The 26,418-nt window shown below is 39.0% G+C and overlaps 2 protein-coding genes across 9 annotated transcripts in view; one reads left to right on the top strand and one right to left on the bottom strand.

Annotated features, from left to right (window-relative positions):
• Window positions 1-10,377, bottom strand: part of CDCA2 (cell division cycle associated 2) — a 49,492-nt gene extending 39,115 nt beyond the window's left edge. For 2 of the 7 annotated variants that reach the window (XM_068553327.1, XM_068553328.1), the window contains exons 1-4: window positions 9,901-10,208; window positions 9,395-9,458; window positions 9,097-9,270; window positions 7,515-7,660 (exon numbers count right to left, since the gene is read on the bottom strand). In XM_068553327.1, the coding sequence (XP_068409428.1) occupies window positions 7,515-7,660; window positions 9,097-9,270; window positions 9,395-9,458 (384 nt within the window). In that variant the 5' untranslated portion in view covers window positions 9,901-10,208. Of the gene's footprint in view, window positions 1-95; window positions 186-7,514; window positions 7,661-9,096; window positions 9,271-9,394; window positions 9,459-9,900; window positions 10,209-10,231; window positions 10,256-10,325 lie in introns of those variants that run through there. The other 5 variants (XM_068553323.1, XM_068553326.1, XM_068553324.1 and 2 more) reach the window with 4 other exon arrangements.
• A 670-nt stretch (window positions 10,378-11,047) lies between these two features.
• The window catches only part of KCTD9 (potassium channel tetramerization domain containing 9), a 61,051-nt gene continuing 45,680 nt past the window's right edge, over window positions 11,048-26,418 (top strand). The window contains exons 1-3 of one of the 2 annotated variants that reach the window (XM_068553074.1): window positions 11,048-11,165; window positions 20,960-21,081; window positions 23,683-23,726. In XM_068553074.1, the coding sequence (XP_068409175.1) occupies window positions 11,118-11,165; window positions 20,960-21,081; window positions 23,683-23,726 (214 nt within the window). In that variant the 5' untranslated portion in view covers window positions 11,048-11,117. Of the gene's footprint in view, window positions 11,166-11,631; window positions 11,653-20,959; window positions 21,082-23,682; window positions 23,727-26,418 lie in introns of those variants that run through there. The other variant, XM_068553075.1, reaches the window with a different exon arrangement.

The following is a 26,418-nucleotide window of genomic DNA, read 5'->3' as shown; positions in this document are numbered from 1 at the left end:
AATGTTTCGGCTTCCCAGTGCATATACAAGTTATGTTCACACCAGACTGTATTCCATTAAGTGCGCAACAGCATTATGTCTAACAGCGTACATACCTTAATTAAAAAACTTTGTTGCTAAAAAATGCTAACCATCAATCTGAGCCTTCAGTGAGCAGCAATCTTTTTGCTGGTGGAGGGTCTTGCCTCAAAGATTGACCAGGCTGGTGGCTGCTCAAAGTTAGGGTGTCTGTGGCAATTTCCTAAAATAAGACAACAATGAAGTTTGCCACATAGATTGACTTTCTTTCACAAACGATTTCTCTGTAGCATGCAATGCTGTTTGACACCATTTTCCCTACAGGAGAACTTCTTTCAGAATTAGAGCCAACCCTCTCAAACCCTGCAGCTGATTTATCAACTATGCTTATGTAATATTCTAAATCCCTTGTCATCATTTCAACAGTCTTCAAAGCATCTTTACCAGGAATAGATTTCATCTCAAGAAACCACTTTCTGGGCTTCCCTGGTGGCGCAGTGGTTGAGAATCTGCCTGCCAATGCAGGGGACACGGGTTCGCGCCCTGGTCTGGGAGGATCCCACATGCCGCGGAGCAACTAAGCCCGTGCGCCACAACTACTGAGCCTGCGCGTCTGGAGCCTGTGCTCCGCAACAAGAGAGGCCGCGATAGTGAGAGGCCCGCGCACCGCGATGAAGAGTGGCCCCCGCTTGCCGCAACTAGAGAAAGCCCTCGCACAGAAACGAAGACCCAACACAGCCAAAAATAAATAAAATAAATAATAAAAATAAAGGAATTCCTTTAAAAAAAAAAAAAAAAAAAGAAACCACTTTCTTTGCTCATCCATAAGAAGCAGCTCCTCATCCATCAAAGTTTTATCGTAAGATGGCAGCAATTCAGTCACATCTTCAGGCTCCACTTCTAATTCTCTATTTCTACCACATCTGCAGTTACTTCCTTGAACCCCTCAAAGTCTTGGGCCCCACAAATTCATCCATGAGGGTTGGAATCAACTTCTTCCAAACTCTTATTAATGTTGATATTTTGATCTCTGATCCCTTTCCATGAATCATGAATGTCCTTAATGGCATCTAGAACGATGAATCCTTTCTAGAATGCCTTCAATTTACTCTGCCCAGATCCAGAGGAACCACCATATATGGCAGCTATAGGCTTGCAAAATGTATATCTTAAATAATAAGACTTGAAAATCAAAATTATTCCTTGATCCATGGGCTGCAGAATAGATGTTGTGTTACCACGCATGAAAACAACGTGAATCACATTGTACCTCTCCATCAAAGCTCTTGGGTGACCAAGTGCACTATCAATGAGCAGTAATATTTTGAAAGGAATCTTTTTACTGAGCAGTAGGTCTCAATAGAGGGCTTAAAATATTCAGTAAACCATGCTGTAATCAGATATGCTATCATCCAGGCTTTGTTGTTCCATTTTTAGAGCACAGGCAGAATAGATTTAGCACAACTCTTAAGGGCCCTAGGATTTTCAGAATGGTAAATAAACTTTGAACTCAACTTCAAGTCACCAGCAGCATTAGCCCTTAACAAGAGAGTCAGCCCGTCCTTGAAGCTTTGAAGCCAGGCATTGACTTCTACTCTTTAGTTATGGAAGCCCTAGATGGCATCTTCTTCCAATGTAAAGCTGTTTCATCTATATTGCAAATCTGTTGTTTAGTGCAGCCACTTTCATTAATTATCTTAGCTAGATCTATCTCCTGGATAACTTGCTGCTTCACCTTGCTTTTATGTTATGGAGACAACTTCTTCCCTTAAACCTCATGAGCCAACATCTGCTAGCTTCAAACTTTTCTTCTGCAGCTTCCTCACCTCTCTCAGGTTTCATAGAACTGAAGAGAATTAGGGCCATACTCTTGATTAGGCCCTGGCTTAAGTGAATGTTGTGGCTGGTTTGATCTTCTATCCAGACCACTAAAACTTTCTCCATATCTGCAATAAGACTGTTTTGCTTTCTCATCATTTGTGTGTTTACTAGCGTAGAAATTTTAATTTCATCCGAGAACTTTTCCTTTGCATTCACAACTTGTTGGCTAACTGTTTGGCCAAGAGGCCTAGCTTTCAGCCTATCTCAGCTTTTGACATGCCTTCCTCACTAAGCTTAATAATTTCTTGCTTTTGATTTAAAGTGAGAGATGTGCAACTCTTCCTTTCACTTGAACAGTTAAAGGCCTAATTTCAATAGTGTTATTCTCAGGGACTAGGAAGGCCTAAGGAGAGAGAGAGAGAGAGATGGGGGAACGGCAGGTTGGTGGAGCAGTTTGAACACACACACACACACACACACACACACACACACAAACACACAGCATTTATCGATTAAGTTCGCCATCTTATATGGGTGCAGTTCGTGGCGCCCTAAAACAATTACAATAGTAATATCAAATATCACTGATCACCCTAATAGTAATGATATGATATAATATAATAATAATAAAAGATAATAATGAAAAAGTTTGAAATATTGCAAGAATTACCAAAATGTGACACAGAGATACAAAGTGAGCAAATACTGTTGGAAAAATGGTGTCAGTAGACTTGCTCGACGCAGGGTAACCACAAACCTTCAATTTGTTTAAAAAAAAAAAAAAAAAAAAAAAAAAAAAAAAAAAGAAAAGAAAAAGAAAAAAGGGGGGCTTCCCTGGTGGCTCAGTGGTTAAGAATCCGCCTGCCAATGCAGGGGACACGGGATCGAGCCCTGGTCCAGGAAGATCCCACATGCCGCGGAGCAACTAAGCCCATGTGCCACAACTGCTGAGCCTACGCTCTAGAGCCTGTGGACCACAACTACTGAAGCCCGTGCGTCTAGAGCCCGTGCTCCACGACAAGAGAGGCCACGATAGTGACAGGCCCGCGCACCGCAGCGAAGAATGGCCCCCGCCTGCCGCAACTGGAGAAAGCCCGCACACAGAAACGAAGACCCAACGCGGCCAAAAATAAATAAATAAATTTATTTTAAAAAATGCAAAGCACAATAAAGTAAGCACAATAAAAGGGGGTATGCCTATACAATGAGAAAAGGACAGTCTCTTCTATAAACGGTGTTGGGAAAACTGAACAGATACAAAAAAGAATGAAACTGGACCACTATCTTACACCATACACAAAATGGATTAAAGATTTGAACATAAGACCTGAAACCGTAAAACTCCTAGATGAAAACAGGTGGTAAGCAACTTGACATAAGTCTTGGTGATGATTTTTTGGATTTGACACCAAAAGCAAAGGCACCAAAAGCAAGAACGAACAAGTGGGACTATATCAAACTAAAAAGCTTGTGCACAGCAGAGAATCATCAACAAAATGAAAAGGCAACCTACCAAACGGGAGCAAATTTGCAAATCATATGTCTGATAAGGGGTTAATGTCCAAAATATAAAAAGAACTCATTTCAACTCAACAGCAGAAAACCAATCTGATTAAAAAATGGGCAGAGGATCTGAATAGGCATTTTTCCAAAGACATACAGATGGTCAACAGGTACATGAAAAGGTGCTCAGCATTAGTAATCATCTGGAAAATGCAAATCAAAACCACAATGACATATCACCTCATACCTGTCAGAATGGCTATTATTGAAAACACAAGAGATAAGAAGTGTTGGTGAAGATGCGGAGAAAAGGGAACCCTTGTGCACTGTTGGTCAGAATGCAAATTGGTGCAGCCACTATGGAGAATGGTATGGAGGTTCCTCAAAAAATTAAGAAGTACTATATGATCCAGAAACTCTACTTCTGGGTACTTAATCAAAGGAAAACAGTAACTCAAAAAGATATATGTAAGCCCATGTTCAACACAGTATTATTTACAACAGCCAAGATATGGAAACAACCTAATTGTCGCTTGATGAATGAATGGATAAAGAAATTGTGGTATACACACAATGGAATATCATTCAGCCATAAGAATGAAACCTTGCCATTTGCAACAACACATATGGACTTCAAGGACCTTACGCTAAGTCAGTCAATCAGAGAAAGACAAATACATACGATCTCACTTATCTGTGGAATCTAAGACAAACACACAAAAGAAAACAAAAAAATCAAACCAAGCTCACAGATACAGAGAACAGATTGGTGGCTGGTTGTTGGGAGTGTGTAAAAAATAGGTGAAGGAAAAACAAAAAAAAAACAAAAAAAAAACAAAACAAAAAATAGGTGAAGGGGGTCAAGAGGTATAAACTTTCAGTTATAAAATAAATAAATCATGGATATAATGTACAGCATGGTGACTATAATTAATAATACTGTATTGCATATTTGAAAGTTGCTAAAAGAGTAAATCTTAAAAGTTCTCATCACAGGGAAAAAAGAATTTGTAACTATGTGTGGTGATCATTTTGCAATATATACCCCTCATCTTTCCTCCACTACTCTTGTTTTCATTCTTGAATATCTCAATGCTAGATACTACAACTATATATTCCAGCAATTCTTTTAATAAGTACAGTCATATGATATGTGTGGGGATGTGTTTATGTACAAATGTGTATGTATATCCTTAAGAAAAAAAAAAAAGAGAAAAATCAACAGCAGATATGGAATGTCACCAAACAAAAACTGACTTAGTCCAGAGAAAGCTGAAACTGACAGGGGCTCCTTAGGGTGGTTTGATAACAGGAAACAAGCAGACTTGCTAGAGACCCCCAGAAAGGCTCAGGTTATCTAAAGCATCAGATATTCAATATGTCTGAAACAAGGGTCCAGGGCAATGTTGACGCTGTATCAGTAGCACGTGAACCCACAGATCTCTCCACAAATAGGAAAGAACCTTTATGTTTTGGAGGGAACACAGAGATTTAGGACTCTATGAGATCTAAACAGCTAAGGATAGGAGGCCTGTACTGAAAACAGTTTGTCCAAGTCTTCTCAGTGACTTCCAGCCACTTTCCACATTTGCCTTCCACGGTTCTAGGGCTCAGGTTTACACCCCCAGGAATTCCCTCAAAGAAAACAGATCTGCCAAAGAGAAAATACCCACAGGATTCTAATATTTGGGAGTTCCTTCACTGAAAAAGTGGCCCTGTTGTCCTACATGGAAATCCACCAGCCAGCAGAGCCAGAACACACACAGTTAGCTCCCAGTCAGTTTTTAAAGTGTCGCACCTTCAAATGTGAACAGAGTCAAGGATCACTAGGCATCTGAAGAAAGATTTGAGCATGAGCCAGAACCTAAAATAATTAGGTAGCAAAATGAGACCCCATGAAATAAGGAAGAAAACTTCAACAAAACTATAATGTCCTCAACAATCCACAGTGAAAGATAGTCCATCATGGTAAATTAAAAGACTAAACCAAAAAAAAAAAAAGGTACTTATTAATCACAGGAAAAACAAAAGTTATGCAAGAAAGGAAATATGGCCCTAACACACCATATGGCAATTCATGAAAAATATCTATAGGATTAGATAATACATAGTAAACCCTAATTTAAACACAAATTGTAACTGGTTGTACTGGTAGGAAGGTAGGAAGGGGAAAGTGTCAGGACAGCTATGGCTAGGAGATGTGAGAGCAAAATCCTCATTTTTCACAGAAATAACAACAATGATAGCATAAAACATACCATGTTCCAGGCACAGTTGTAAGTATTTCATATCTATTAATTTATTCAACCTCATAAAACCCTTGCTACTATTATCACCCCTGTTTTATACATGAGGAAACTGGACCAGAAAATTCAAGTAATTTGCCAAAAGTCACAATTAACTAATAATAAAGCCTAGAATCAAACACCAACAATACAACTCCACAGGCCATGTTCCCATATACTCTAACACAGTTCTCAATAAGTTTTTACACCCTAAAAAATTATTCAGCACACCAAAGACTCTTAGTTCACATTCGTTATATCTATCAAGAATATTCCAACAGCTTTTCCAGAATTGTGGATATCCTTTAATGCAACACAAAATTCAATGAAGATTTCTTAAATGTTAGTTGCAATGTCAAATATGAAATCTTATCAATGAACTTTTCATATTCTGTTATGTTAAAATCCATGGGCCTATCCTGCAACTTGAGGGTATAATTTGCATGTACTGGTCACGTAGAAAATACTGGTTCACTCAGTTATGTGTATCTTCCAAATGTTGACATATTTTACTGTGCAATAGCCAAACGTCACATTAATATCCCCACTGATCCATCAGAAAAGTGCAGCCATTGGGAAGCTGTCAAGTAAGATCACAGTGGTGAATACAAGTTTTCCAAAATTCTAGTTTTCTCTCAAAAACTCGAATTTTTTTCATTGGTAAGAAATATCTGGCTTTCCTTGAAGTGGCAGGTTCACTGTTCATTTCTGAGAAAATGCCAGCCACATTCCCAAGTCTGACTAACCATGTCTGTCAGTCATTCTTTCAAATAAACACGATGTTCCATGAAAAAAGTGGCTAGTTCACAGCTCAAACAATCATATCCATGACTTTTCTGGAAACATCCACCACACTTTGGTATATACTTCGGAAGTGCCTGGTGTCTACTTCCCATTTCATCACACATAATATTCCAGGGTTGAAAATTAGTAAAATGTATAATTTTTATTGCTTCATCAAGGATGTTAAGTGAAACTGGACTTCATTATTGTTTTCTGTAAATGATGAACAGGGTTGAAGGTAAAATGACTGCTTGAGGCCATCAGTTTTAACCACCACTGCTCTTACACCATGAGTGCAAACATCAACACAGTGAAAAAGGGCAAATAACACCTTAGTGCTGTTTCAACAAATAGTTTGACCTCATGGACCTCTTGGATGGGACTCAGGGATTCCCAGGAATCTGCAGATAATTTCTGAGAAGCCCTGCACTGCACTAAACAGCCTCATGTATACACAGGGTCTAAAATGAAAAATAAAGAAGTGGCAATAAAAGTACCTTTTAAAATAGGAAGGCCCATACCAAAAGAGCCAAAAGAGCCAAAGAAGGGCAAGCCCGGGACTGCCTTTCATAGCGAGTCTGTACTATTTGACTTTTTAAGAAGCATGTATTATTCTGATAAAAATCTGCAAAAATATCTAAATACTTCCCCAGCAACAAACACTTCGCTCCTTTCCACAAGGTTATCCCAAATACATTTTGGTGGGGGTGTGGGGAACTCTTGCCCCTACATGCCAACACACAGTAGTCACAAAAGTATTAGACACTTACAGACAAAATATTAAAAGAAAAAGGTCGGAAAACACTGCCTCACCTCATTAGAGAAAAACAGACATGAACTAGACAAAAATGTGCAAAATAAAACAGAAAGCGCCTCCAGAACACCATTTCTATCCAGGATCTCATAACCTTTAATAGATCCATGCTCAACATCAACATTTACACTAAGCGCACAATCTCTGTAAGACACAGAGAAAATATTCTCTCTCCAGATCCCAAACAGATGAGGTGCACTGGAGAGTACCAACACTGGACAAAAGCTTTCTAACAGAGCAAAACATCCCCTAGAAGAATTCATGACAGAACTTAAAAAAGAAAACCATACCTGACAAGGGGAATTCTTGGTCAAAGAAGCATTCTTTAAATTCCGCTGCTGGGCAATGAAACGAATTAGATGGTTTGTTTCAGGAGAGCCCCGAACACCAACTGTAGAGCGTCGTCTGGATTTTTTAAGGTAGGATGATGACTTTCCTATAATGAAAACTCTCTTGTAAGTTGGAACAAAACAAGGCAATCAGTAATCATGCCCTGAATACCCATGATCCACCAGCCTGAGAGAGAATATGATGAATGTATGGTATAGAGATCTAAGTGGAAAAGTACAGGCAAAACTGTGCACACATCATCAGATGGGTAGGTACCTTTGTTTTGTCTATTGATTTATTCCATGCCCCTGGAGCAGTGCTTGGCACATAGGAGGCGTTTATCAAAAAGTTGTGGAACAGGGCTTCCCTGGTGGCGCAGTGGTTTAGAATCCGCCTGCCAATGCAGGGGACATGGGTTCGAGCCCTGGTCCGGGAAGATCCCACATGCCGTGGAGCAAATAAGCCCGTGTGTCACAACTACTGAGACTGTGAGCCACAACTACTGAGCCCACTAGCCTCAACTACTGAAGCCCGCGCGCCTAGAGCCCGTGCTTCACAACAGGAGAAGCCACCGCAATGAGAAGCCCGCGCACCGCAACGAAGAGTAGCCCCCACTCGCCACAACTAGAAAAAGCCCGCGTGCAGCAACGAAGACCGAACACAGTCAAAAATAAAATAAATAAATTTATTAAAAAAAGTTGTGGAACAAACGCATGAATATATTTGAATTAACAGGTCTCATTTTTGTTTCTTATTTCCTGCACAGAGTTGGTAATGGATTGCTTTGGACTAAAAACTTCTCTTTTTCTGATCCCCAAGGACGATCTCCCCCCAGGCACACACTCTCATGTCCTCAATTGTTCAAAATAATTTGTTTCTCTTAGATACCTGTCTACCTTCAGCACACTACCCTGAATTCCAGCCAGTCTAGCTTTTTAAAGGTCTAAGAATGATGTTCTTGAGAAGGGAACACAGGTTGGCATCCACTTCAGTCTTGTCTCCATCAGGTATTACTAGTCTAGTGCCCTCTGACTTCCAAGTACCCCATTACCCTCCATTTCTAAATTCTGTTCTCTAATTCCATTCCCATTATTTGTTTCTTCAGCTAAATCAGACTTCACAGGTGAATTTCATTTCTATTCCATAAAGGAGATAAGCCTGAGTCGATTTTGTTTGTGATTTTGAAAGAGGCATGCCCCAGTCTGTCAATGTCATATTTTAATTGCCCTTCAACTTTCTCTCATTTTTACCATACCTGACCATAAAATGTATTACATTTTCGCATACACACTCCTGTATCCCATGTGTCGGGTCAAAAAGCGACTCGCACAACATGTCCTTTTCCAGTTTGGGCCTGGAGCGTAGCTGTGACTTAGGAACACTATCATGCTGGGTGCCCTGGGACCCTGATCTCCCTGATCCAGCAAGTCTGAGAGTCAATCAATTTAGATAAAGTAATAAGATAGACAGTGTAAGTGAACAAAATAGAGTTTAATTTTTCAACTTTTAAAGGCACTGCAATAGAAGAACAACATCTCTTACCTGAAGAGTTCTTTACAAAACTTTCAGGTGTAATTCCCAATTGCTCCACAGTTACTGTGGAAAAGTTCAAAGGTGATTGAAAAGCATCTGACATGCAACGATTAGGAGTCACTTCAGCTGCAGGCTTGTGAGGAGTTACAAGCTTCCCATTTCCCAAAATAAAAGAGGTGTTTTCTGAAACAGACAATATGTAGATATGATATGTATGACAATATGTAGATAATGATGTCTAAACATCATTATCAAGATAAACACCTAAACCTTAAATTTCACAAAGAAACAACAGGCCACTACATACCAGCGTTATTAATAGCAGACGCCTTGGTTTCAAGGGGCTTGCTGTCTTTTGAACTATCATCCATCTAAAAAAGAGAGAGAAGAAAGAAAAAAGAAAAATAGCCCCATCTCCAAAATTAATGTGATTTGATCGAGATCCTCTTTCAAGACTGAATTCTAATACAACCTATACTGGCACGAAAACAGATGACAAGAGACTACTTTTGGAGCTCAAATTAAAGAGAAATGGAGCAAACTGCTGTTCGGGATGAAACAAAGCAGATCCCATACTATAAAGCCAAGGCTTTTCGACCTTTGCGAACATGAGAATCATCTAGGCACCCTGTTGGAGAAGCAGCTTTGCGGATTCCCAAAATTTCTAATTCAGGAGGTCTGGCTGGGCCCCAGAAATCTGCATTTTAAAAAGCACGCGGGTGATCCAGTAGAACACACTTCTGAGAAACACGTCGAAGAAACAGCTCTGCGGCACTACTGTCTCGGAAATCCCAACCAGGCCGCTTGCCTTACCTCGCTCTCGGGTTTATTTTGAACACTCCGCCGATGAGTGTCGTGGCTGTCGTGCCTTCTAGACCTCGGCTCTCTGGTCCTGATGGGCTCGCTCGAGAAAGTAACTGTCGACCGCCAAGCCAGCCGCAGGGGGGTACCTGGTCCCCGGCCGCCGACACCCAGACCCCACAGCCGGCGTTACCTACACCCTCCCCTCCGCCTGGCCGCGGCCCGCCGCCTGATTCAAATCGCCGGCCCCGCCTCCTCGGCGTCCCGGCGTTACTCTGCGAATCTCTACGCCCACGCCACTCGCACGTGTGCGCGCGCGCACCGAACTCTCCCAGACCTCTACCTCGCCTTCCCAGGAACAGGAGTGGCTTCGTGGGCTCGGAGAAACACCACCCTAGCCGCCGTTAACACAATGTCCAGAGAGATCCACTGCTGACCTGTGTCCGCGGGAACTATTTTCCGTGAGAGCCTCGCGGAGGAACCTTTTGGTTAGCCGTTTGACTCCGTCCCAGGCCTTTCGATTGGATGCTGCGAACTTCGAAAAGAATCATTGAACCAATCCTGACAGAACGACGGGCTGGCTCTTACCCAATCAGCCAGTCCCGACCGCAGCCGTTTCCTCGGTGGGTTGAGCGAGTGGGAGGGGTTAAAGTTGGGAGGCTCTGACTGGTTGTGGATCACTTCCAGCGCTCTGCCTCTTCCCTCAAGCCCCGCCTCCGTATGCAGATGAGCTCTACCTGGTGTTGGCTATGCGCCTGCTCAGTAACGCTTTGAGCCGCCGTTCGGCTCCAGGTTCAGCTCTGATTGGCTGATAACCCTTCCCCGTCGGCTAGACTGCAGCCTCTCTTCCCTCCTTCCACCTGGGCTGGGTTAGTTAGAGCCCACCCAGTGCAGGGCGATGATTGGCTGAATTTTGGCCGGCGCTGCCCGATGATTGGCGGAGCTTAGAGTCAGTCTGGGAGAGGTGGGGGAAGGGCCCCAGGCTGACTGAGGAGCCCAGGGGCGGGGTGGGAAGGAGGACCCGCCAACCTTGGGGTGTGGGACAGAGAGTGCGTGCCTGTGTTTGTGCGCGCGTGTGTGTGTGTGTGTCAGTCAGTAAGGGAAGGAAGGTGGCGAAGGGAGGAGAGTCCGAGTGGGTGGAGGGAGGGGAAGGGCGGGAAAAGAAAAAGGTGGGAGGAGAGCCAGGTGGGAGGGTGGCGACTCACTCAGGACCCAGTGGGGGCAGCGCGATGAGGCGGGTGACCCTGTTTCTTAACGGCAGCCCCAAGAATGGAAAGGTAAGGGGGTCGGGAGGAGGCGAGGCGGGCCCGGCTGCTGGGGGGCGAGGGCAGCGGAGTGCGGAGCGGGCGCACAGGGCAGAGGGCTGAAGTTGGGGAGAGGGGCTGGGAGAGGGGAGGTGGGCGTGCGCCGGGGTGGGGGGCGTCCAGGAGGAGGCGAACGTCGGGTCCCCGCGGCCTCCTCCCCACCCCCGGGATTCCTAGCCCGAGCCCGCCCTTGGACTCCCCAGCTGCTCTGGGGACCAGCGCGCAGGTCAGCTAGTGCTCAGTCGTTCCTAAGTCCAGGTGTGGGTCCTGGAGAACAGAGGACTCGGAGGGCGTGGGGAGGGCCGCTGTCACCTGATGCTTCTATTCCTCTTCCCACTTCCCCCAAGACCCCGTTGCCCCCCACCCCTGGCTACAGAAGGCGCCGGTTCCCACCTTCGTGCTGAGTAATGGTCTGCTCCAGAAAGTAGCCGTAACGGCTAAGGCGTGTAAGGTTGATCAGGTGAAAAGAATTTCAACTCTTTCTCTCCCTGGATAAGTAAAACACTCTCCCATCCTAGGGCCAATAAGACGGATGGAAAATTGGTGACATTTTCTTGATGGTCCCCCTCCCTCCCCCCCTTTAGGAGCCCCAAGCCCCGCCGCCGCCAAACTTTTGTACTCTCTTTAGTCTTTCGCTGTATTTTAGTTCCTTAGAGGACTAGGGCAATAGAGCAAAATGGATTGATTGGACATTGCTCTTTGCTGTGTTAGGCCTTTGTTGAGTGTGTGGTGCTAAATATTTTTCCAACGCTGCAGTAAGCCAACATGAATCCTGTTCCTTCTCAGCCTCTTGCCCCACCCAGGAAAGTTCGGCTTCTTTGGAAAATTTGACTGTTCAAGGCAGACGTTTATGGTGTGGCTAAATGACATTTAGAAATAATTAAGCCTTGTGAGTCTGAGATGAAGATAGATTGGGCTCCGTTTCATTTGCCAGAATGGTTTGCTTCCTGCATCTTTCGGAAACACTGTACATTTTTAAATAGAGTAATTGTGCCACGGTTTAAAAAAATGGCTTTCCAACTACTCTGCAGTTTTGAGTAAACGTGCTGTAAAAATTTGAACCGCACTGTAGTGTGTTGACTATAATGTTGCGTTCTTCTGGCTTTGGAGATTTAATACTCATATAAAAACAACTGGCATAAATTCAAGTTCTTGAATTTTCACAAATGCTGCCTCAAAATAGGCTTCCCAAGATTCACATTATTTCTGACCCTTATTAACTTTTTCTGTACCTGTTTTGTCTGTTGATTACTACTCATAATCTAAAACATATATTGTTACAGGAAGAAAGATTTAGTAGATCCAAAGTTACAATTGCAGTACGTTCTCAAAAACAGATCTCTGATTGACCCTTTTATTTAACATCTCTGCTGTGTTATTCCATGGAAAACAAGATGTTTAGACCCAGCCATAAATATTTAACTATTTCTTCTGAAAGTACTGAATTTTGTTCTTGTCAAAAGTTGGCTGGCTTAGTCTTGCCATATTTTCAATAAGGTGGCTTTTTTCTGAAAGCTGCTTACTTTTGACTAGGTTAGGTTTTTGGATTTGATTTTATTTGCTTTAAAAATATTTTGCTAGAGAATCTCAGAGAATTGGAAAAAACTCATCTCAAATAGCTAAATGTGTTTGTTACAAAGATTATAAAAACCCAAACTGGAGAATACCAGTATGATTCAATATTAAAAATAAGTCATGCCATAATCCTTGCTGCATAACTGGAAAACATATTCTGTGCCAAACTTGTCAGTGTTTCCTCTCGTCTCCCTTAAGCTGATTTAAAAAATTATACTATAATTACTCTTATTTGACCAAAGAAAGCGGAATAATACAATCACAGCCTGCGTTTTCTGTATAAATAAAGTGACTGTATTTCGTCAGGGTTGGCATAATCTTGACATGATTTTTCGTGGAGCTGAAACAAAGCACTGCAAGGAGATAGAGTTTGGTTTCCTATCCACCGGTTGGAATGTCTGTGTCACTTTCATCATCTCCTTGTTTACCTAGCCTCTATTTTTGTTTCCTGGCCATAAGAGTAATGCCTGTCTTTTTCAAATAAGTTTCCCTCCCTTAAGGCTTGTTCAGTGATTGCCAGACTGGGCCTTGAAGCCTGGGGTTAGGAAGACACAGAGTCACCGCAGGGGACTACATCATAGACTTCTGACTTTTCCGTACACTGAGTAAACATAAGTGTGACTACTAAATGTTTTGAAGAGGGGGCTGTGCCTTCTCTAAAACAGTGCTTTCCAGAGTGAGAGGGTCCACCACACGGGGCGTGCAAGAGGATCCAGTAGAGTTTAAGAAGAAATATACCTTTTATTTATATTTTTTACTTAAAGATATAAAATTATATTAAGACTTGGTTTGTCCAGTCTGGAAAGACACAGGTGCTTTTAATGACTGAGAATGGTCTTTTGAGGAGGCCGGACGTTCACATGGGAAAAGCTGACAGTTGCTTCTTCACTAGTTGGTTCCCTTTGGCATATTGTGATGTGGTGAAGCTTACATGTGCCAGGTTAAGATGTGTATTATACCGTTTTCACTAAATTAACCCTCACCAAAATGCCAAGTGGCTTGACAAGATTCCTTCAAACAAGATGCAGATCGAAGACAATACTAACTAGGCAAGCACAAGTAAGCCATGAGAAATGGCAGGGCTGCCACTTCTTTTTTTAAAATATTTATTTAATTAAATTAATTTATTTATGGCTGTGTTGGGTCTTCGTTTCTGTGCAAGGGCTCTCTCCCTAGTTGCGGCAAGTGGGGGCCACTCTTCATCGCGGAGCGCGGGCCTCTCACTATCGCGGCCTCTCTTGTTGCGGAGCACAGGCTCCAGACGCGCAGGCTCAGCAATTGTGGCTCACGGGCCTAGTTTCTCCGCGGCATGTGGGATCCTCCCAGAGGATCCTCCCCAGGGCTGCCACTTCTAATATAAACTATCAGATTTTTTTAAAAAAAGGGACTTCCGTGGTGGCACAAAGGGGTTAAGAATCCGCCTGCCAATGCAAGGGACACGGGTTCGAGCCCTGGGCTGGGAAGATCCCACATGCCGCGGAGCGACTAAGCCTGTGCGCCACAACTACTGAGCCTGCGCTCTAGAGCCCGCGAGCCACAACTACTGAAGCCCACGCACCTAGAGCCCATGCTCCACAACAAGAGAAGCCACTGCAATGAGAAGCCCGTGCTCGCTGCAACTAGAGGAAGCCTGCACACAGCAATGAAGACCCAACGCAACCCAATAAATAAATAAATTAACAAATTAAAAATGCCAATCTTTAAAAAAAAACAAAACAAACCAACAAAAAACAATGGATCTCTAGATCGGAGAAGAGGGCAAAAAGCCCCAAATTTTAAAGAAGACTATTTGAAGTCCTATTTAATAACTGCTATTAACAGTAAACTGCTCCCCAAGTGTATGTCGTTCTTTGAGATATTAGCCAATAATAGGATGAGGTCATCCCAATTAGCAAGACATTTCAAAATACTTTCCAGCACACAAAGGCAGTTTCAGATTTTTTTTTTTTTCTTTTTCTTTTAATGTATAAAGTCAACCTTGAATTTGGCAAGAGTTCACTAAATTTAATGATAAATATTTACGGGATTTTTACTGGTTGACTCATCGTCTTAAGTCAATAAAAGTCCTCTTATTTGGGAAATTATATTCTTCCTGACAGTGGTATATACTTTATAAGTAAGTAAATAAGTATACAAATGTTTGAGCACATGCCCAAAAACGTTTTACTTAAGGGGTACGTAGTGAAAAACATTTGAAGGCCATATTTCTAAAAAAATGGGATCTTTACATTTTAGTTTGTTTAAGTTGCTCCAGAAGAGTCGAGTTTGAACCTTTTCATCCTCTCTCCATATGCCTCAGAATTCCCGTTGTTCTCCTTTTAATATTCTGTGTAATAGTTGGCATCGAGGAATATGAAGTGAGAACTTAGATCTCTGAATGTAGTGAGTGGCTTCTGAGCAACCCGATGTAAATTCAAAGTTTCCGTGCATCTTGGACATAAGTTGCTTTTTTTTTAAATTGAGAATATTCAATAATGTGCTGTGCCAGTTGTAGGCCTTTTGTATACCTTATTCATTCATTCAGTCGACACTTAGACTGAGTTCCGTCTTTGAGGAGGAACCATGCCAGGCACTGCAGATATAGTGGGATATGAAATAGATCTTAATTCTGTACTGATGTTTACAGTCTTGGTCCCGGACCTGTTTTCTTCTGGCTTTGATATTAGGTCAGAAATGTGTTGTTGGTATTAACAGAGTTTCCAGAGTTGAATTCATTGTGTTGAGTTGAAGAAAGGTGGAAATCTATGTAAAGCTTTGTCTATTGAAATCTAAACATTAATAAGAAACCTGCTCTTCAAGTTTAAACGTTTTTAAAATGTATTTGATACATATAAAAGGATACAATAAAGAATACTAATATGCGTAAAAATTAAAAGGAAAATAATATAATGAATATCAGTAAACTTACCACACAGCTCAAGAAATAGCATATTATCAAAACTTAATGTGCTTGTCTACTTTCCTATATTTATCCCATGAAGGCAGCCAATTTCATGAATTCTTTTTCAGTAAATAGTTTTGCCACGTATGTATGTATAAGTAAACTATATGTTTTGTCAGCTTTGGGATATATCATATCCTAAATTGGTATCACATTGTACATAGTCTTTTTGGACGTGAGTTTTTCATTCAGTATAATATTTCTAAGATTTCATCCATTTTGTCCCACATACTGATAGTTTAGTCATTTTCACTGCTTTATAATAATTATACAAAGTATATACAAATACTATCACAATTTATCCATTCTCCTGTCAGTGGACAGTTGGGTTGTTTATTTTCTTTATATTTTGCAATGAAATTGACGGTGCTGCCATGAGTATTACTGTATATCCTGGTGCACACAAGTGCAAGCATCTTTCTAGGGCAGTGGTTTGCAAACTTTAGCATGTGTTGGAATCACCTGGAGGAATTGAGCAACTATTGCTGGGCCTCATTCCCCAGAGCTTTAGATTCACTAGGTCTGGGGTGAGGCTAGGAGTTTGAATTTCTAATCTACTTCCAGGTGATCCTAATGGTGCTGGTCTAGAGACCCCACTTTTGAGAACCACTGCTCTAGGATATATATGGAAGTTGTAATTATTGGGTATTAAGGTATGTGAATGTTTAATTTTTTAAAATAATGCCAAATTGTTTTTGAAAGTCATTGTGGTAATTTATATCCCACCAGCATTGCATTAAAAGATGTAGTCATCTTTTTTAGGAATAAAATCATGTTAATTTTTTAAATGTATTAAACTAAAAGTGTAGGCAGAGTAAATTGATTCTACATTTAGTTATTGTGATTGGTGGGTCAGTTGGGTAAATTGGCCTGCATAAATTCAATGATTATTTATTGATTGTGTATTATGTAATAGTTATGGTGGGCATATTAAAAAAACATGTTTTAAATACACGTGCAGGTTTTACTTTTTAAATTTGAATAACATAGATTACAATTTGAAAACAGTGTTTAAAGACAGATTAAAACTTCATTAAACTGATCTGTCCTGGTAGGCACAGTGTACCATTTACTTTCCCAATTGGTGGATAGCTTTCACTTGTCGTGGGATCTGAAATTTAGAAAGAATTAAGTTAAATAGTAGTATAACATAGTGGCCATAAACTTTATGTATTTATTTTTTGGCCATAAACTTTAATAGACATGCTTCTCAGTTTATTCCATAGAATGCTTCCATTCTAAGTATAGTGCTTAGGTTATTAAAATGGATAATCACAGTGGCATGGAAACTTCAAGTCCACACTAGGAAGTAGAACACATGTGAAGCAAATAGCCATTGTAAGCGTGATCATTTTATAAATGCTTGGCCTCTCTGAGGACTTAAAGTAAGCGTAGTAAATAACGGTTAAAGCTCATATCCATGATACACAAGATTTCCAATGTTGCTTTTTCCCAGCAGAGCTGATATATAGTGAAGGGTACATGTGCCAGTCTGTTTGAGACTTTCTCACAAACATAAAATCTTTTACAGGTATATCACATTTTAAAATCTGATATTCTCATTGGTTTATATAAAAGAGATTTAAAATATTATGTCTACAGTCTTTATTTGTGAGTTATTTGTTAGTATGCTCAAGAGAGTCAGCTAAAGTGATCTTGTTGAAAACAAATGCTAAAAATGCCTTTCAAATGAAAAGTATGTTGGCCCAACTTAAGGTAAATTTTCAGATTTTCAGTGCTATAAGATTCTTTGCAGTAATTTCAGTGCTCTTTTCTCTAATTGATGGCCCTTTGGTTATTTCACTTAAAGAAAATTGTCCATTACCAGATTACTTGTCAACTGCTAAAATAATTCTTATTTGTAAATCTAATATCTAGAGCTATGGAAACCCTAAGTTAAAACTTTTTTCCTTTATTGCATAAATAATAGAAGTTCATTGTAACAAATCTGGAGGACAAAACAAGAACTCATAAGTGAACCTTAATTCTACCCAAAGATAGCCACTTTCCATACTCATATGAACTGTATGAACATCACTTTAGAATTGCATTTCTACTGTGTACTTTGTTTTTTTTTTTTTAACTTAATGTCAGTGGAAAAGACAAATATAACTGACTCACACACAGAAAAGGCATGTCCTCGTTCAACACTCTGAAAGCAATGAAAATTTCATCTGACATTCAAGAAACATTTATCAGAGACCTACTATAAACCAGATACTGTGACACTTAAGAGGATCCGTCTTTTTAAACTGGCTGCAGTTCTTTTCTGGATGTTAGAGATTTGGGTAGTACAGGGATGTACTTCAGTGCTGCCCATCAGCATTACAAGGGATTATTGGTTACCTAAATTCACCGAATGAATAACCACTTTTTACAAATTAAAAATTTATTATTAAACCTTTACAGTCTAGATAGGAAGTCAGGTTAGAAAATATTTGGGGTAATGATAAATTGTGTTCAATACTATGTGAGGGCTTATTTAAGTGATGATAAAATAAAGATGAACTCAATTTGTATCTAGAATGTGCTCCTTAGTATTGCAGCCTACAAGGAAACACCTGTTGTACGTTGATTGCCCTGAAATTGCCAAACTGTGTGATGTGTGACTTTGTTTTTGTTTTTAATCTTATAATCAAATTTGACTTCAGTGGGGAGAAAAGAAAGATGGTAACTACTCAACCTTCCATACAAAACAACAGGGTTTGAGTTGGACTCTACCTCTTGGTTACTGTGAGTTGCTATGGCATGGTCAAGCCTAACAATTAAAATAGTTGTTTCCTTGTTCCTGACTTTATTCTGCTCTTTGAAGCAGCAGTGTCCAATAGAACGCTCTGTGAGGAAGGAAATACTCCATATCTGCGCTGTGCAGTATGGTAACCACTAGCCATTGTGGCTATTGAGCAGTTCATATATGACTATTGTAACTGATGAACTGACTTTTATTTTAATTAATAGCAATACATTAAAACTTAAATAGCCTCTTGTAGCTAGTGGCTTCCAAATTGGACAGCGCAGCTTTCGAACATGGCAGGTGGCCTGTATTTTCATTAGGAAACAACTGACCCACAGGAAAAATCAAGTCAATCGAATAACAATTTAATTTGATGTATTTTTGAAAAATAAGTTAGATAAAGTGGTATGCTCTAATATTTAAATTCAGGAGCATAATATAGAGAAAGATACATTGAATTTCCAACCATTTCATGATGCTTGAGGGAGAGAAGTGAAAAGAAATGGGTGGAGAAAGTTAATGTTAGGGCAAGGAGCGGATAATGTCAGGTGAAAGAAAACCATGTGAAGCTATACAAGAAGCAAAGAGCCAAGCGACTGATCAAAGCAAATGCAAAACACCTTTTACAGTCTGGGAACCGCGAGGGGAGAGTAAGAAGATCCTCCTTTCTAACAACAGCGTTCTTGTCATAGTTGCTATTATACTAAGAATTTTCTAAATCTTTCTCCTCTGGAACTCGTATCTGCAGTAACGGTTAGAATTCCAGGCTCTGTTACAAAGGTGAAAAATGATAGGAAATACGGGGGACACATGTTCTTCAAGCTTCAATCATTTATGGTGGTGTCTGCTGGGTGTAAGACATTCGGCCAGGTGCTTTGTGCTATTATCTTTTTTATCATATGGTAAAATATACACAACATAAAAGTTACCCTTTTAGCCATTTTAAGTGTACATTTCATTGGCATTAAGTACATTCATGTGTGTAACCTCACCACTTTTCATTTCCAAAACTTTTTCATCCTCCCGAACAGGAACCCTGTACCCATTAAGCAGTAACTCTCCATTACCCCTTCTGCCCCGGTAACCTTTCTTCTACTTTCTATGAATTTGCCTGTTCTAAGTACCTCATACAAGTGGAATCACATGATATTTGTCTTTTTTTATGTCTGGCTAATTTCACTTAGCATAATGTTTTCAAGATTCATGCATGTTGTAGCATGTATCAGAATTGTATTCCTTTTTAGAGCTGAATGATATTCCATTGTATGGATATGCCACATTTTGTTTATCCATTCACACATTTATGAGCACTTGGGCTGTGCATTATCTTTAATAATCCACGTAGTTCCCTTTAAACTCTGCTTGCCTACCCCTCTTCCCCAAAATGCCCCAGCTTGCAACACTTCTCGTAGGTCCTGATCCAAGAGGAAAGAGTTGGAATCTCTATACTCTGCTGTTGAAACACTACACACTCCTATTGGCAAACAACTCACTCCACACTTGACTGTTCACTTCATTTACTTAACGAAAAATTCACTGTCTACTGTACTCCAGTGACCACTGAACAAAAGACTAGCCCCGGTTCCATTTCATATGGCACCTTTATCCAGCATCCTGTGGGAAGTCAGCTGGCTGCTCATGCTTTAGGTTCAGCTCCTTACCCGCTTTTTTATTCATAATTTTCGGAGATCTGACTGGTAATGGTACAACTATACACAGTTACAGTTATGGCTGGAGCAAAATTTCACTACATGTACAGAGTCTCTACCCCCTACCTAAGCAACTGCATGTATGTTGCACAAGTGTCAGACTGTGCCTGATTTAAAGCAGGACGGAGCAATTCATTGTAACCCAGGTCTACGCTGCACTTAAAAATGCTAGCCAAAATCTGGCTTTTATACAGTATATAGTTATTGAAGTTAAATGAGGTGGGAAGTCGTTGACTGTTCATATGGTAGTTGACATGGTAAATGTTATAATAAACAGTAAATTTTTCCTGTTTAAAAAAATAAACCATTCCTTTAAGAAAGGAATAATGTAAAAGCAACATCTTAAAGACTTAATAGGTCTCAGGCACTTTGTGAAACTCTTATCATGCATTAACTCATTTCATCCTTGTGACAACCTTCTGATACAGGTGTAACTGTTTTCCTCATTTCTAGTTAAAGCCACAGAAGCATAAAGAGGTTAAATAATTTGTCTTGAGCTGACAGCTAGAAAATGTCAGAATCTAAATTCAAGTGCGGGTCTCTTATGTCAGAACTGGAGCACTGTTTAACATACTGTAAGATTGTAGTTTGTTTTTAGGGATGATTTCTCTAGTCTTGGATTTCAGCAGTGTTAGGCACTAAGTAAATATTTCAGTCATAAAAGAAAAAGAAACTTTTAAGAAGCTCTCAAAATCTCTTTTTATGTGATAATCTGATTTTTTAGACCTGTTTATAGTGTGGTGGTTTTTAATTTGTGAGTGACGAAATTATTATGTAAGTTGTTCAAATTAATCTGGTGTGTTTACAGGTGGTCGCTGTATATGGAACTTTATCTGATTTGCTTTCTGTGGCCAGCAATAAACTCGGCATAAAAGCCACCAGTGTGTATAATGGGAAAGGTGGACTGATTGATGATATTGCTTTGATCAGGTAACCTTCACCTTTTTATAAGCTGTCTACAGTGTGCGCTCAGCTTCTTGGTGCTATGCTGTTTCCCTTAAGCAGTATTTAATCACTGTTAAGAATACAGGATTTTGGCCAATGATTGCCTAGAATTTGCTGTTTGGAATTTAAGTAATTTGCACTTACGATGCATTGATCAGATAGAAAACCCTGAATACATTCCAATATACTCATAGTCTTTCTGCAGAGTTCATATATGGCTATGAGGAATCTCTACGTTACTAGAAACGGATCTAATAAGACCTGAATTTTTAATACTAGAAACTTAATTGATCTCTTTTATATGCTACTGCTTATTGTTCAGTTCATTTCCTAAGAATGCTTTGAATTTTATAAGCGTTTACAGAGACCTACTTTGGTGGAAACTTGCTAAATAAGATAGCATTTTAACTAGAGTTAACTCACCAGTGATCCACCACAGTAGTGGTTTTGGTTTGTTTGTTTGTTTGGGGTTTTGTTTTTTAAGTATGCCAGGCATATTTTAAAACCAATGTCCAGTTCACCTCATTCCATCCTCGTGGGATCATAGAATTTTGGAGCAGGAGGGGGCTCAAAGATGATGGAATGGGAACACAAACTAAGTACTGACTCTGTGCCAGTTAAGTTGTATTTGCTTTGCCCAAGTTACCTCATTTAATCGGTAAAGCATGGACTTTTTAATTTATTTTTTTGGCCGCAAGGCATGTGGGATCTTAGTTCCCTGACCAGGGATCGAACCCACACCCCCTGCGTTGGAAGCGTGGAGTCTTAACCACTGGACCGCCAGGGAAGTCCCTGCGTGGGTTTTTTTAAATTGATGTTGTGAAGATAATGATGTTCTAAATTATGGTAGTATACAAAGTTTAATATTCACTTAAACCCAGGTCAGAATAACCTTTCAACATAGCATACTGCCTTTAAACACTTCTAGTTGCTTTGTTTTATAAATGAGGAAACTAAACATCTGAGAAGTTAAATGACTTACCCAGGTCATACATTTAATAGTTGATTTTTGTTAATTAGAGGAAAACAAATTTTCATATTAGTCTTAAAAAGTTAACTGGCCTGGTGAACAAGTAGAAAAGATTATAGACTTAAAAGATAAAGATTTTAATTCCAAATAAATTAGAGGAGTTTCTTAGTTTTTCAATATCTATCTCCCAGCTTCTGTGTGTTTCTGTGGATAATTGAATGATTTATATCAACCTAAATTTCTCCTTAACAAACACAGACTCTGCTTCCAAGAAAAATTCTATGTGTTCCTGTGATGTCTTATAGAAATATAATTTATATTCTTATAGAAATAAAAATTTCTACAACATAGGTCATAATTGAAGAAGGTCATAACTGAAGCCTTCTGAACTGTAAAATATCTACCTATTTGGAACTCAACCTGGTGGTTGCCAGAGGGGAGGAGACTGGCGGGGTTGGGTGAAATAGGTGAAGGGGCTTAAGAGGTACAGACTTCCAGTTATAAAATAGATAAGTCACAGGAATGTAATTGGCAGCACACTGTAATAATTTTGTATGGTGACAGACAGTTACTAGACTTATCGTGGTGATCATTTCATGTATTTTGATTGTCAAATCACTATGTTGTACACTTGAAACTAACATAATATTGTGTGTCAACTATACTTCAATTAAAAAAGAGCTAGGACAAGTATATATTTATATTATATCTACCTGTTTAACAATTTGTGGTTCACAGTACAAGCTCTGATCATTTATACTAATCGTACGGTGGGGTGGGGCAGGGAAGGAGGATATACACTGATAATCCAGATTTTTGAATTATGGGTATTCATTTACATTTAGGTGAGTATAGTGGGTGAGTGTTTACAGCAGAGTTATTTCCAATTATATTCTTCTTAGATTTAATATGAAAATTTATTTTCATTTCCAAAGCACAAAGCAGCTGATGATGTGGCAGAAAAACCCTAATAATTTATTTAGGGTTATAGAATTAAAGTGAAAAAAGAAGAGTTGGCTATAGCTTTAATCATATCCTTTGAACATAACATTCTTCAGTAGTATATTCTCCAATTGATAAGAAAGCTGCATTCACATAATTTGTATAGTGGGTTTCGTTTTGTTTTTTCCATTTCAGAAGTACTTTCATGTGCAGGATCTTCTTTGAATTTAAATCCAGAGGCAGTTAAGTCAGGGGGTTAAGCACTTTGAATTTTATAAACGTCACAGAGACCTACTTTGGTGAAAACTTGCTAAATAAAATAGAATGTTAAGTAGAGTTAACTCATCAGTGATCCACCACAATAGTGGTTTTGGTTTTTTTTTTTTTTTTTTTTTTGGTTTTGGTTTTTACATACCCTCGGCAGATTTATCTTTTTAAGACAAGTGTCTAGTTCACCTCATTCCATTCTCATCAGATCATAGAATTTTGGAGCAGGAAGAGGCTTAAACAACCTGGGTTTAAACAAAAAACACTGGAACTTGGTCAACTTCTTTGCCACATAGATAGCAAAACGGATCTTCTACATTATTCTAAGGAATAGTTCCTCTAGTCAACAGATAATTAATGTGATTTCTGGATTTTGATGGTGGCTTTTTAAATTTTGATTTCCCCAGGGATGATGATGTTTTGTTTGTGTGTGAAGGAGAACCATTTATTGGTAAGTGACTTCCTTAAAAGCCAATTTTGTCTGCCGAAATAAAGATGAAATGGCAAATATTTTACATGGCTTTACTAAGCTTAACATTACAAGGTGTCTTATAGCAGTATTCAGCTCTTCATACCTTTCTTGATTCTGCATTGGGGGTCTGTGTGAAAGTAAATTTCTAACTTGAATTAGATGATCATATTTTAGTATGGATACCTCATCTTTTACGTGCTGTTAAAAGGCTCTGGATGTGCACATATTCATTAATTATGACATGATAGGGTGGTTTTGATTTTAGAACTATAACTTTTGTTTTGAAATTTTCTCTTTGATAGTAGTTATCAAAATCTCTGTTATGTTACATATTTTTTAAGCATATATTGCTTGAAAAAGTAATGTTTGCCAGTCATTCACAGCAGTTAAATCAAATCAGTCAAAAGTGACTTGGTAGCAAAAACACACACACACACACACACACACACACACACACACACACACACACACACAACCCTTCAGTTTCGAAGAAAGCTTATACAGTGTATATCTCAAAGGAAAGAGCCTGAGGCTTAAATAAATATTCTTTAACGAATATTTGATATATTTAGTTCCAGACAATCACACCCTGAATATTTAAGTATTTCTTTAAGCCTTCACAATAATTGTATTTGGTGAGTGGAGGTAGTGCTCAAGGTCATCACACAGCAACTTAGAAGTAAATGCATATTCTCTGTTTCTGCCTTAAGACTGAACAAAAAATTTTTCTCATCTTTTCTTATCCATTAGCCTAACAGAGTGGGTTGGCAGGCAGTGGTCACTTAATTGGTTCATTGCATACATACAAACAACAAAACAAAAAGTGATTGATTAGTGGGTTTTGTTTTATCGTTACGAACTTTCAGAGTTAAAAATATTTGGTATGTTTTCATCCTCTGCATTTATCGATACCTAGATTATTTTACTTTTGGCCAGTGGAAATCCCTTCATGTCCTTCTTCTTTTAACACAACCCCATTAGTCTTTTCCTTACTATCTGGAATAACAAAGTGTTCATCTTATACTTCTCTTGTCCTAAACCCAAATCAGTGTTTTTTTCCTTGGAAGCCTTGATTTCTTTTAGTGGAAAATGTCATTTCAAGACCCAACCTGGGTGCTGGGGAGGCTTGCTGCTACTGGGTTCGTCATGATTACTAGGCTTTTTGGTGAACAGAGTTGGAAATACATAGCTAGCTAGAGGATAAGATTCATATATAATAAATATTATATGTTATAAAGCTTTATATCACATAACAAATAAACAGATAAAATATCTCATGGGTGCATACTAATACTTTGGTTTATATCAGGATTATAATATTTTTATTTAACATCTTCTATCTTACATCTATGTCTCCTTTCTTGCATATCAGTAATCCTGGTTTCCAAGGACATAGGGAGTGATGGAGTTGTAATGTCACATAATTACTCATTTCCTTCATCCTACACAAAATACACATAAAAGTTTCAATAATAATACCAATACTTTTAATACCAATGTGACTACTATAGAAAGTTAAACATTTTTTTTAATATGCTCATTCCTTTCTTTCCTCACTTAAAAAATGATCGTATTGTGTATCCATTGTCAAATATTATTATTATATACTGTATACCTACACACACACACACACCATTGTATACTATACTCTCTCCCTTAAAACCATCACTTAGTTTTACTCCTCCAGTCCTTAAACTGATGTCTCGAGTGGTTGTCTGAAACTTGTTCTCTAGTAGATTCTTTATAAAGAACTTGTGAGAACTATATTCTCTGACATCTTGCATGTGGCTTCTATACCTGAAAGACAGTTTGACTGGTCATAAAATCATATCTCAGAACTGAACAAATTGCAAACTTTAATGATATGTAGCTTATTGTATTTCAATTATACCTCAATTAAGTTGTTAAAAAATCCTTGGTTCACATTATTTTTCTTTAAATATCTTAAATATGTTACTGCATTTTTTTCTGACATAGAGTTTTGGTGTCAAAAAAAAATCTGGTCTTTCATAAGTGATTATTTCTCCTAGCTCACCCAAGGGATTATTCTCTTTCTTTAAAGTACAGTAATTTTAGTATACTATTTCTGGGTGTTCTGAGCTGTTCTGGGTTGAATCTCTCAGATACGTGGTGGGCCCTTTCAGTATGTAGTTTCACATCTTTTTTTTTTTTTTTTTTTTAATTTCAGATAAGTTTTCTTGAACTTTATGTATTTATTTTGTTACCATGCTTTGATTTTCTCCTTTCAGGACTCCTATTGTATATGTGTTGGATCTTCTACACTTGTCTTCTATATTTGAAATCTTCTGTTAAATCCTTTTCATCTCTTTCTTCATTTCTTCTTGATTTTTAAAGCTTTCCTCTTTTCAATTTTTATTTTCCTTAAGGCATTATCTGTGGTGTTCTTTCACTCCTGTGTTTCTTCTAGTTTAATCTTCATTTCTGAAATGGTTTTTATTTCTAATTCTCTCCTGAGTTCTCTTGCCTCATTTCTGAATTTTGTGATTCTGGTTTATGTTGCTTTTTCATACCTTGTATTATATACTTCTTTTAGCATATTTGGAATATTATAGTTTACCTATTTTGTGGCCATTTCTTTCTGGCACATTTTCATTATCTGGCACATTTTCATTATCTATAGGGATGTAATTCTTCCTATTCTTTTAATAAT

This window comes from Eschrichtius robustus, chromosome 10 (genome assembly GCF_028021215.1).
Source record: "Eschrichtius robustus isolate mEscRob2 chromosome 10, mEscRob2.pri, whole genome shotgun sequence".
Classification (NCBI taxonomy): Eukaryota; Metazoa; Chordata; class Mammalia; order Artiodactyla; family Eschrichtiidae; genus Eschrichtius; species Eschrichtius robustus.
The sequence above is the reverse complement of the archived record's forward strand: the minus strand, read 5'-3'. Positions and strand labels throughout refer to the sequence as shown.